Genomic DNA, 12,227 nt, shown 5'->3' on the forward strand with positions numbered 1-12,227 from the left:
GAGATGTGGCATCACTTTGCCTGAACTCCACACTCAGTTTGGGTTAAGCAAACCAACCTGAGAGTACCTGTGACCAATAAAGAGAATTCTCTCCTCCCAGTTAACTGATAAAGACATTGAGTTTAGAGTAGAGGGACTGGCAGGAGCCTTTGATCTCCTGTTGTGTTTGCCTGGTGGTAATAAACCATCATTTATAATCCTTAGCACTGCTTAACCTGCATTTGTTTGGACATAAATAGTACAATCCCAGACCGGTATTTAAATGATCAGCGGGAACACCCCCACCTCTCCAGCAGCTATTTATTCCCTTGGACTCTCCTGCGCTGTATGAAACATTTTAAATTAACGTATATAACTGCTCTCCCCTGTGCTGCAGGAGCCGTCCCCCGGCCTGTCACTGCCCACAGCACAAAGGTGCTCATTTAGAGCCAGAACATCAACCTGACCCACGTGAATGCAGCCACAGACAAGCACCGTGCTCTGCATAAATACACCTCTTGTTCTGAGCGCGGGGCCTGAGTCTGCCAAGCTGCTCTGACCTTCTGCCAAGTGCCCTCAGAGCAAAGGGAGCCAGCACCAGGCAGGATCAGGCCAGCTCCATTACATTGTGCACAGTGCTGTCTGTCATTATGGGGTGTTCAGTCTCTGTGGATTTTGCTGACCAGGGTGCAGTCACAGCGCTGCCCCGCTGCAAGAGAGTGTACACGCCTTGATGTGCAACCAGCAACTCTGTGTCCTCTCACTGGGACCTCCTCAGAGGCTGCTGGAAGCAAAAAGGAAGCTCCCAAGAGCCCTGAGAGCCTGCAGAGCCTCCCTCTGCCCCCCAGCTCCCTTGTGCTCCTGGAGACTGGTGACCCCAGTCAGCCTCACCCGCAGGGAGCCAGCTCCCCTGCCTTCAGCACTGCGATCACTCTGCCCCGCTGGGTGCCTGATTCCTTCTCCAGCCCGATAACGATGATGTCCCCTCCTCTCCTAGAAGAGAAATGAGGGAGATGTTACATCTTCAGCACTGGGGATGCTGTCAGCTGAGGAAGATCCATGCTGGATATGCATCCTCTGCTCCATGCCCACCTGCAGCCACAGGATGTCTTGCAGGGGAGGGGGCACTGTGATGCCACGGGGGCATCCTGAATCCAGTGATGATGATCACTGCGAGAGATCCTGTGACAAGCAAAATCAGCTTCCCAGAGGTTCCCATCAGCTCCACAGGAGGCAGCAGGACTTGCCAGGGCTGTGTCCAAGCAAGGAGGCTGCCTGCTGCTCTTTGTTTCCTCAGTAGCTGGGGAAACACAGCTTGGAGTCTGACCACCCCCTTCTCATTCTGCTGAAACCAGCCCAGCAAGGCCTTCCACGTGGCCTTCTGCTCAACACCACGTACTTTCAAAAGGCGTAGAAAATCCATGTTCCACTATACTGGGAACAGAATTTCTTAATGGTAACTTGACTTTCTGGCCAGGTGAATCATACTGGGAATGCAAAAGCTGCTGAATTAGCCTGAGTTAATCTCATGTTCAGCCAGGAGGGATTTTGACTAAGTTGCTTGGGTAAGTGACCCACTTACCTGGGGATCCAGATGAGGTCTTTTACGGGAAGAATCTTGACTGCTTGGAGATGCTCCGTGTTGTCACCCGCAGGTGAAGCATCGTGATCCAGGGAAGCCTTCAGCTCGTGGAATTTCTCAGACTCCCCAAAATCTGTGGAGAAGGGTGCACTGGAAGAGCTCATGGGCGAGCTGGGCAGGCTGGAGGGGCAGCGGGTTACCGCGTTGGGAGGCGAGGAGGAGTAGGAAGACACAGAGCAGTAATCTGTGAGCGAGTCCTGGTGGTTCAGGATCTGGGTGCCCACGTCCGGGCTGTACACGATGCTCATGTCCCCCGGAGGGTCACTCTCCATCGCCCTGTGGCTGATGGGGGCTGTGGCTGGGATGGCAGCCGAGGGCTGCTGGATGGTGAACATGTCTCTGAGGGGGCTGCAGTCCCCGCAGAAGTAGCGTGCACAGAGCTGGTAGCTGGTGGCGTGGTACATCACCAGGAAGTTGCTTTTATCGTCCAGACACCAGACCACCTCCTCCCCATGGCACTCGGAGTTGCAGGCGATGGATGTGATGAGGGAGGGCGGGCTGAAGGGCTCCAGCCTCCTGCTGATCTCCATGGAGGCGCAGTCGATGATGAGGATGCCGGGGCCGTTGCTGTACCACACCTCGGCCCCGCTGTTGGTGACCTCCATGGCCCTCACTGGGTACGGGTTCTGCCGCGGGTCGTCGTCGGAGATGTTGAATTTGGACCTGTTTGCTGTGTGGGAGCACAGGTAGGAGCAGTTGTCCCCTGGCAGGCCCTGGGACACTGAAAACACGGCTACGAGTCCATCTGACAAGCCAGCCAGCACCACATATGAGTTCTGCAAGAAACAGAGAAAAACTTCACGGAATTATAGAATGGTTGGGTTGGAAAGAACCTAAATGATCATCTCATTCCATCCCTCTGCCATGGGCAGGGACACCTTCCACTAGACCAGGTTGCCCTTGAACACCTCCAGGGATAGGGAGTCCACAACCTCTCTGTGCCAGGACCTTACCACCCTCACAGAAAAGAATTTTTTCCTATTTCTTTACTTCTCTATAACAGAAGAGCTTTCAATCCCAGACACTCTGCCTGCTTCTCACATTCTGCAAGAACACCAGTAACTTACCCCAAAACAGTGATAACAGCAGCATAAAACAAAGTCACTCCCTAGAAGCTGCTGCACAGCCACACTCCTTTCACCCAGTATTACCTCTCTCTTTACTGGCAAGGGCAGACCTGGCAGCCTGCCCTGAAGGTTAACAAATTCAAGCTGGAGTATGTTCAGAGACAGCCATCATGATCCTAAGGAATCCAGCTGTAGAAACCCGGCTCACTTCCAAAAAAGGAGTAAAGCTACTGCTATCAATGTAGGTAGGAGAACAATGGAAGAAATGCGGTAAAAATGGAAAGAGAGAGACAATATTCTCACAAACAAGAGCATCCAGTGATTGCTCCACATCCAGAGTCTGCTGCTCTGAGAGCACTGCTCCTCCCAGGGATGTGCTCAGAGTCTGGGATCCCTGGCAGCTCAGACATCCCAGCTGAGGGCACAGAAGCAGCAGCAGCTCAGCAAAGCACCTGCCAAGTGCCACAAACAATTCTGCAGGTTGGTAGAAGCCTGTCCCTAAATGTACAGATGTGCTGGATGCAGCTCCAGCTCCGTGGCCATGCATCCCTTGTGTCCCAGCGGCAGGAGCTGCTGGGAAGGCCACGGCTCAGCAACTCCTCCAGCTCATCCCAGTGGGGAAAAATGCTGTTAAACAGACTGGGAAATTGATCTCTTGGGAAAAAAAACTTCCCATGACCTTGGGTCTCCACCAGAAACTCCCCCATCTGTGAAGCAGATAAAACAATACTTACCTCAAAGGCCTTTCTGTTTCCTCCCTGTGGAGCAATAAATTCTAAAAAAAGACCATTTTACCCAGGACTTTTTTGCTGCCTGGACTAAGCACAGCAAACCAAACAGAACCAGACAGAGCACCACAGAGCTGACACAACCTCACCCCTCTTAAGGTTCTCCACAGTGGAAAACCCTTTGGCATGCCCAGGGTGCCAGTGAGATGGGCTGAGGACTCAGAGTCACTCTTTGCTGGGAATGCAAAAATTAAATTAAGGCATCCCTGTGCCCTTCCAGGGATCTCAATTCTGCCAAGCCTGGAAAATAGTTCCCAGGCTGTAAACCCACATTAAAATCAGTATCTTGACTTGCCCCAGCTATTGAGGGGCAGGTAGTGCAGGGTAAGTGTTATTTAATTGAGAGCTCTGCTTGCAAGGCTCATTGAGAGTCCTGGACAAAGAGACACTCTCTGCACACCAAGTATGAGTAAAACCACGAGAGCACTGAGCCCCTATGACTAATCCAAATCACAGCAGAATTTTACTGTAATGGGAAAAACTAGGAAAGCAAGTGGAAAGTTGTGAAATGGGGCTTGGACTAACTCAGTCCAGTCCCAATTCTCTAACCACTAATTAAAAGAAATCCCAACGACCTGCAGTGCTCAGTGCCATGTCCCTGCTGCCATGTGGATCTGGTGCAAAGGCTCCTGGAAGTGGCTTTGCCAAGGAGTTGCATCAGTAGGTTGGATCATGGCACAATGCTTTGCACAAGCTGGGTTTTGGGTTACTTTTCCTTTGGAAGGGAGTTCAATCATTTAAAACTGAATAAAACAAAGCAGAACAGCCCACATTTCTCTGGTAAAAAATGGTCCAACTTTTTCAGTCTGAAGAACCCCACACAAGAGGCATTTCTTACTAGAAATGGAAAAATTAAATTGAGATGGGAACATCAGATATTAACTGTAATGTGGGCATGTCAACTTGAACTGCTCCCAGCATGACACAGGACACAATTAAAATCTTCAGAAATTATAATTTTGTCTCATTTGATTTGATAACGCGGAATTATCCAAGCACAGTCTTCACAAAAAATTATTTTGAATTCCTTGATTAGTGTCAGCTACTACAGGATAGAATCCCTATTCCCTTTTGGGTTCCACAGGCCAAATTTTGTTGGCACTGAGCAGTGAGCACCATAACCAGGCAGAGGTGGGTCAGGGAACCCCTCCTGGTGTTACCAGTAATGCCAGTGCCAAATCCTGGCTTGTCTGGGATGGAAAAACAGTGGAAGCAAATTTGGAAGATACTTTTTCCATTGGGGCATTTATTCCTCTCTGTCTTGGCTATCAGGACCTGTTTCTGTCCAGCCACTGTTATCTCTCAGAGAGATAAGAAACAAGGAGTAGGAATTCAAGTGCTGAGAAATGCCCTCACCCTGCCATCCCTCACATGACTGAGGTGAGGGAGTGACCAATTCTCCAGAAGACCATGTCAAAAACCACCTCCCCACAGGTGCCATTGACTTGCCAGATTTCATCCAGTGCCTGTGAGGCAAAACTCCCCTGATCAGGGTATTCCAGGGTATTCCAAAGGCAGGCAGGGCTGCAGCCTCCAGAAACCTTAAGTAACTTTCTCAGAATTCATTTTCAACATTTGGGCTCCACGAAGAGCCAACAAAAACACCCAGCAACAAAACTGCATTTGAAGGCCCTGTGCTGCCAGCAGCCCCACCGTGCCAGGAGGAAGGCCCCGAGCGGGGCCGTGCCGGGCTGCGATGTGCAGGGATGAGCCGGCTCCAGACGTCCTGTCCTGCTGCCAGCACGTCAGGAGAAATGGCAAAAAATGCCACACCAGGGCCTGGTCACCTCCTCCTCTCATCCCCACAGGGTCTGGCAGTGCTGGCTGCAGCCTTTAAATGCAGCTTTTGTTTCCATGTGTTCCAGGTTTCTGTGCGAGGCCAAAGATTTGCACCCATTCACGTTTTTCTCTCCCTCCACATCTCTTTGTAAGAAAGTTACAAACCAAGGCAGAATGTGTCTTAGTTTGCCCTTTTTAACCTGTTCATTTGCTAATTTGTTTTCTTTTTTTCTTCTGGAAATTGTGTTGTTTACCAAAAGAATCATCCTGGTGACAAAAAGCATGCAACAAAAAGCTTAAATTGTACAAGACTTTTCCTTGGCGGGTGAGTTTCAGATTCTGGGCCCCTCTCGCTTGCTTTCAAATTTCCATGATGCTTCCTTTGGATGAGAAACCAAGTTTTGGAAACTATTTCTTTTGGATCAGCCTTCCCAAGGCAGTCGTAAAGAATTCCCCTTCCCAGCAACATCCCTCGGCAATTCTCTGACTAAAAGTTACCTCACATCTCACCAGCTAAAGGCTTTCTTCCCAGGGAAATGCAATTCTCTTCTCCACTGGTCAGCAATGACTGTGATAACTCTGATAGAGCTTGCTGGCCAGGCAGTGAGTGTGACAAGTGTAAGCTTTCCACATAGGTCTTTTGGAAGAACTGGCTGGTTTATTTCTTGCCAGCCTGGTCTGCACATCCCCAGACTGCTGCTCTGGCCATTTCACTGCCAAACTCATTCATAGAAAGGAGAGAGGAAAAAGTAAGTCCAATAAACTAAGAAGGAGTGAGCTGAAGGGAGGTGGATTTCTGGAAGGTTGGGTAGGGTCGGGGGAGGAAGGGAGGTGTCTAGACTCAATATTGCTATTGTAGAGCCTGGCATTATTTATGACATTTTCTAGGCAAGCCACAAACTGGAAATAGAAACCAGGAGACATAAAGCCACTTGTAACCCCTGAGGAATGGCTTTGCAAGCTGTGTGACAGTGGAAAAGCTGAAAGCAAAAGACTCCTTCGACTGTCCTGGATGGAACCTCAGGCAGCATGAAAAAGAAATTTGCCCTACACATCAGAAATGAAACTCCACAGCTGACAAACGCTGCAGGTCTGGGAGCCAAGGAAAGCCAACAGATGCAGAGAAATCCAGCCCTGTGCCAACGATGTGCCATCGATGCCCTACTTTAGTGCTTCTTACACCATGTTTGGAAGCGCAGCAGAACACCTTACACAAACCATCTGCCTCAGATCCAGTCCAAGCAGCAATCCCAGCAGACGAGCCAGAAATGGACAATGGCTCAGGACAGGCCTGGTATAAACCAGCAGCTCCGAGAGCTGCCCCGTGCTGAGCTCTCAGACACATCCCAGTCTGCTGGCATTTGCAAAGGCTACACAGCTACCAGTAATGTTGGAACATAATTGTATGTTTTCACTTGAGGTGGCTGTAAGCAAACCGGAGGTAATTTAGCTCGAAAACAGTTTTTATACATCTCCCAAGACTTGCCCGCAATAGGCACTCAGGTCAGATTTCTCCTGCCAGAAACGGGATGCTGGCAATTCCAGGGCTAGGCAGATAACATATAACTTGTTTTATTGCCCATAAGAGTAATTATTCGTGTTACCCATAAGAGCATTCCCCAAAACAGCTGTATTATCTAAGTGTTCTCATTCAAAATCAAAGCAGGAGTGTGGCTGAGCCTAGATAACATTTAAGGATGACTGTGCACACAAATGACAGCACACAGCCCAGGAAAACAGTGGGTACAAGAGGCCACATGTACCCACCTCCTGCATTAGCACTTAACAAATCTCTATTCTAATTATTGCTTCATGTCTTCTCTACTTTGCTTGATCAACCTAAACCTTGTGTTCCAGTGAAGTGGAAACACAGCTGGAAAACTTCCTTGCCGAGGAATTTGATCTGTTTTGACTATTTTCCCAGCAGGCTTGGAAGTGCCAGCTTCGATGCCCTGACTCAGGTTCTTGCCCACCCCTCTGTCCTCTGGCAGGGCAGAAAGACCTGGAAACCTTCTCCTTGCAGTACCAAAATGTTCCTGGCCATTCCAAAGTCCTTCAGCACCAGCTGAGTGTGGCAGCTTGGCTCAGCAGCAGTCTCACTTGTGCCCCTTTTCCTTTGGGTTGTTCCTTACCCTTTTGACAAGAGGCATCACTAGGAAGCAGCTCACAGTGGCAGGAGTGTCTAAACCCTTCAGTGGAGTCTTTAGGGGACACATGCCCTGCAATCCATACACAGAGATCTTCTGGTCCTGTGAAAGAGCACATAAAGTTCTATAAACGCAATACACCTCCCTGCTTTTCGTATCTTGATATCTGAGCAAGAGCTAATTGGTTGCAAAACTGGATTTCATTTGTATTTATTGATATCCAAAGCGTGAATTTCTGTTCTCCATGGAGAGCCTTTGGCGTGTGTGTAGAAAGCGGGTGTTGCATTACCCAGAATAGGCAGTGGACAATATATGCATTATCTAAAAGTCACCAAAAATCACCAGTGCAGGGGTTTTATCACCACATCCAAAGGCAGCATCTGACAACCCTGAATGCAAAAATCCCAAACAACTGAAGCAGGTTGTATGTTATTTTGCATTAATCTGTCCATTCAAGGGACATTACATTTTATGTGGAATTGCACCTGCCCCACACCTCCTAAATCTACTAGATTCACTAAAAGCACACAGTTTGAGAACCAGCAACAATTGGAGTTTTACCTCTATTTGAGAACAGAAAAAGTCAAAATATCTTATTTTCTTATGGGGAGAAAAAAATTTCTATACTCACAGCCTCCATGCCAGGGCAGAGTGAAATAGCCAACACAAATTATTTACTCAGAGAGCGTGGCCTTTTTTTCCCCCACTCTAAACCACTGACCTTCAGGTACATTTAATTTTTTTGTCTGTTTTTCCTTTGTTTTGTGTGAAATGATTGTGTCAGAACTGGCTTACACTTAACAGCCCTTTTCTGATGGGTGGGCAGGGGTTCTGGGGAATAAATCAGCCACGCTCTCTGGCTCTTATCTTTTTAGCTGCAATTTTCCACAGCAAACACAAAACTTGGGTACCCATTTCCCACCAACATTCAATTCCCTCGGGCCTTTTTCAAAACTCCACCCTTAAATGCATGTTTTCTGTCCCTGCCTCCCTTTATCACCCACAGATAAGGACATTTCCCAGATGAACCCCTGGGTACAGATTGCTCCAACCCAGAGTTTCCCCTCGGAAAGCCGAGGTTCCCACGATCACTCTGAGCTCTGGGAGGCACAGTCTGGATCTGTGTGTCAGGTAGAAACAAAACACCTGGAGACAGCAGATGCAAAGTCACGCTGCTCATCTGAGATGCCCTTTGTCTCGCACACTTTTGGCTTTACTAATTTAACAGGCTCTTTCTCTTCGTTTGTGTCTCCCCTAACGAGGCCCCTCTCGAGGGGGGCACAGGCAATGCTCACCTCCGTGGCTGCCCACAGGGCATTCTGAAATTTGAGTTGGCAGCACAGCTTCATTCCTGGGCAGCTCATCCTCTGCACTTCCATGACTCCTTTCTCCAGGTTCACCACCGTGTAGTTCCTAAAAGGAGCAAGCAACAATTTCATACAGCCAACATTCCTCCTGCATGGGGCCGAGGGACTTGGGGCACTTGTGGCCAAGCCACAACACATCTGCCCAGATGTGGATGATGCTGCAAGGATCTACACCCCTCCAAACTGTAAATCCCTCACTGGAAAGGAAAAGAAAGATGTGTCACAGCTCTTCCTCAGGGGCAGATGTGCAATTGCTTCTGTTCTGCTTCTTCTTCTGAAGATTTACACTCTGTCCTCTGACTTTGCACAGGGTTAGGAGGACATATGTGGTCTGTTCCTGTAACTGAGCTGTGAGACAAACAGCTCCAGCTGAACAGCAGTAATTAATAGCTCGGAAGTCTCAGCCCATCTTGCCCATTAGGTTCTCAAGGGAATATCTGCTCTCCAAGTTCACTGCCTAGCTATTATCTGGCTTCATTATTATTCCAGTACATAAATAGAGGAGCATGATTCTACAGAGCAAAGATCTGTAACCTAATAAAACTATTTATAAATATGACTAATTAATAGGTTTTTGTAGCTAAAAGGATTTTGTTTGTTTGGGGAAGTTTATTGGGTTTGGATGTTTGAACAATAACTGGATATTCACAAGCACATCTGCGAGTCCCAGATGTTTTACCAACTGTGGCACAAGCAATTACACATCCTGAAATCTGTCACATGTGAGTAACTAGTTATTCAGCGGTCTCCAGCAAGTGGATTGTCCAGTCAGGAAGCAGATTCACTGAGATATATTGCTGTGAATATTTGGACATCATCCATGTATTCAAAATACATCTGGGAGTGCCATGTGCTTCACCAGTTCAGCAGGAAAAGTTACACTGCCTGCACTGAACAACTGACCAGGGACCACAAATGGCAAAGCAAATAGTTCAGCAACAAATCTCGTGCTTTTCCCCATTAGCTTAATGGTTACAAATAATGAACACATTAATATAAAATTCAGATCAGTTTGTGAATGTTTCCAAATAAGACTGAGGCTATAAAAATCAGCAGCATCCATAAAAATGAACCTAACTAGCCGCAGGTCACATGTGGCTGAGCGAAATGCCATCATCTCAGTCACAATTTAATAACATTTTAAGCACATGCCTTCAGTCCAGAGCACATTTTACTGGCAGTGCACACTTGGATGCACACACAGCTCCAGGCATGTGGTTAACTCCCGATGATTGCAATAGGATTTAAGCATGTGCTTAATTGCTTTGCAGAAGAGAGACAGAACTGCAGCCTCAATTAGGAAAGGTTTAGTGTTAAATGGCCTCATTAGGAAAGGCAGAACACGTCTGTTCTCATGTGCAAATGCTTCATCCTGTGTGTGTGAATCATTACACTGCCCTAATCTTCTCCTCATATTAACTGAAGCAGAGTTAAGCTCATTAAATATCCTTTATAAAGCAACCACTGTTCCCAATTAAAAGAGTTTGGGAAAACAGTGTTCACCGTATTTTTGGCGTTCATCCAAGTTCACTTTCACCTTCTTTACCTCCCTCCCAGAGCCAGAAGAGAAGATGCTGAAGGATTTTTTACTTAAAAAGAAGAAAAAGAAATTGCTAATGTGAGCCTTCTCACCTGGTGTCCTCCTTCCCATCCCAGAACACCACCGTGTACTCCTGCCCCGGGGAGCAGAAGAAGGAAGATTGCTTCCCACAGGGCAGCAGGTACATAAACGTGGCAAAGGTTGGATCTTTCATCTGCCCAACCACGGAGATGGCCAGGGGACGCTGACGGGGAAGGAAAAGAGAAAGACACGTCACACAAGATGAAATAGGAGAACCATAATAAACAGGAGGTTCAGCAAGGCCAAGCACAAGGTCCTGCCCCTGGATCAGAGCAATCCCAAGCACCAGCACAGGCTGGGTGTCCCTGGAACTGGATTATATTTAAGGTTCCTTCCAACCCAAACCATTTTCAGATTCTGTGATTATTTATTAAAGCTTGGAGCTTGGTCTGTCATTCTCTTACACATTTTACTGATTCATTTCTTCAGGTTTACGGATTTTGGAAGCTCACCCATTGCATCACAGTGTGTAGATATTTGAGAGTCAGGCTGACCTTTGTTTGAAGGACAGCAGCTCTAAAACACCAATTGAAATTAATGAAGAATATAATGCAGCATAATCCTTTTCTTGCACTTTGAAGCTTTTTCTTCCTCACACTTCCTTTTATAATCTTGGGGATTTTGAACTCTTCGTAGTTGCACTCACAGCACGACACTGGAGCTGTTTCTAGAAATTATGGGTAATGTCCTGCCCTGGTGAAATCAGCAGCCTAACTGCCATCGACATCAAGGGACCTTCAAGTCACCACAGATGTCTAAGACCACAGATCTGTCATCATTTCATTCATAAAACTCTCATTTAAGTCAACAGAAGTTTTGGGCCAAATCAGCAGGAGGGGTAAACGGGCAATGGAGCAGCTGAGCCGCACGAGGAGCAAGCTCAGCCCTCCTGCACGAATAGGGCAGCCAGGTCAGAGAACAGGAGCGTGGTCTCGTACCTTTTCTGGCTTAGTGTCCCAACACTCCATCATGAGTGCCTGCATCCTGTAGAGCTGCACCTCCTCGGGCTGCCCGAGGACAGGACGGATCCCTTTGGACAGTTTCTTTGCGATTTGGAGCTGGTGGTGTCCCAGCACAGGCCGCTGCCCAGACAGCAGCTCGTACAGGACCATCCCATAGGAGAACATGTCCACCTAGAGCCAGAAACGGGGAAAATCAGGGCAAGGCTCCATTGATGGGTGGAGAGGAGAGCAGGGAAGACCACAGTGGGAAAGCCAGCGCCACCCCCACGCATGGATAAGGGAATTGAGCCATGGGATGGTGCCAGCCCCCCGCTGCCATCACAGGGCTGCCTCACAGCCTCTCCCCAGTCACCTTCTCGTCGTAGACGATGCGGGGCCGGATCTCGGGGGCCTGGTAGCCCGGAGTGCCCTCCACGCCCAGCGCGCCCTCGTGGAACGACTGCCGGGAGATGCCGTAGTCGGAGAGCTTGATGTTGATGTGCTCCCTGACGTCCAGGGACCACACCAAAATGTTGTCTGACTTGAGGTCACAGAAGATGATGTTCTTCTTGTGCAGGTAGGCCAGGCCTGTGGCGATCTGGTAGGCTATTTTGTGTGTCAGCATGTGTCCCAGCGGCACAAAGGAGGACCCTGGCACAAAGGAACAGCTCGTCTCCAGCTCCTGTAATTGCCATAACTGCTTCTTCTTCCCCCTCTCTCCTTTTTAACTCCAGAGCAATAACTGACAACATTTTGAAGCGTCACTCAATGCCACCATTTGAAATGACACTGTTTATGTTACTATATGTGTCTGACAGTCCTATTAGTTTCTTTTTTTAAACCCTTTCACTTCTAGGCTGCTAAATCTTCTGGTGGAAATTAGTGTTTGACTGAAA

At 48.2% G+C, this 12,227-nt stretch overlaps 1 protein-coding gene across 1 annotated transcript in view; it reads right to left on the reverse strand.

Annotated features, from left to right (window-relative positions):
• Positions 1-12,227, reverse strand: part of LRRK1 (leucine rich repeat kinase 1) — a 73,463-nt gene that overhangs the window by 2,450 nt on the left and 58,786 nt on the right. The window contains exons 27-33 of the mRNA XM_058847114.1: positions 11,705-11,982; positions 11,329-11,523; positions 10,402-10,553; positions 8,698-8,815; positions 7,388-7,504; positions 1,562-2,397; positions 871-972 (exon numbers count right to left, since the gene is read on the reverse strand). Coding sequence (XP_058703097.1) covers positions 871-972; positions 1,562-2,397; positions 7,388-7,504; positions 8,698-8,815; positions 10,402-10,553; positions 11,329-11,523; positions 11,705-11,982 — 1,798 coding nt within the window. The remainder of the gene's footprint in view (positions 1-870; positions 973-1,561; positions 2,398-7,387; positions 7,505-8,697; positions 8,816-10,401; positions 10,554-11,328; positions 11,524-11,704; positions 11,983-12,227) is intronic.

This window comes from Poecile atricapillus, chromosome 11 (assembly GCF_030490865.1).
Source record: "Poecile atricapillus isolate bPoeAtr1 chromosome 11, bPoeAtr1.hap1, whole genome shotgun sequence".
Taxonomy (NCBI): domain Eukaryota; kingdom Metazoa; phylum Chordata; class Aves; order Passeriformes; family Paridae; genus Poecile; species Poecile atricapillus.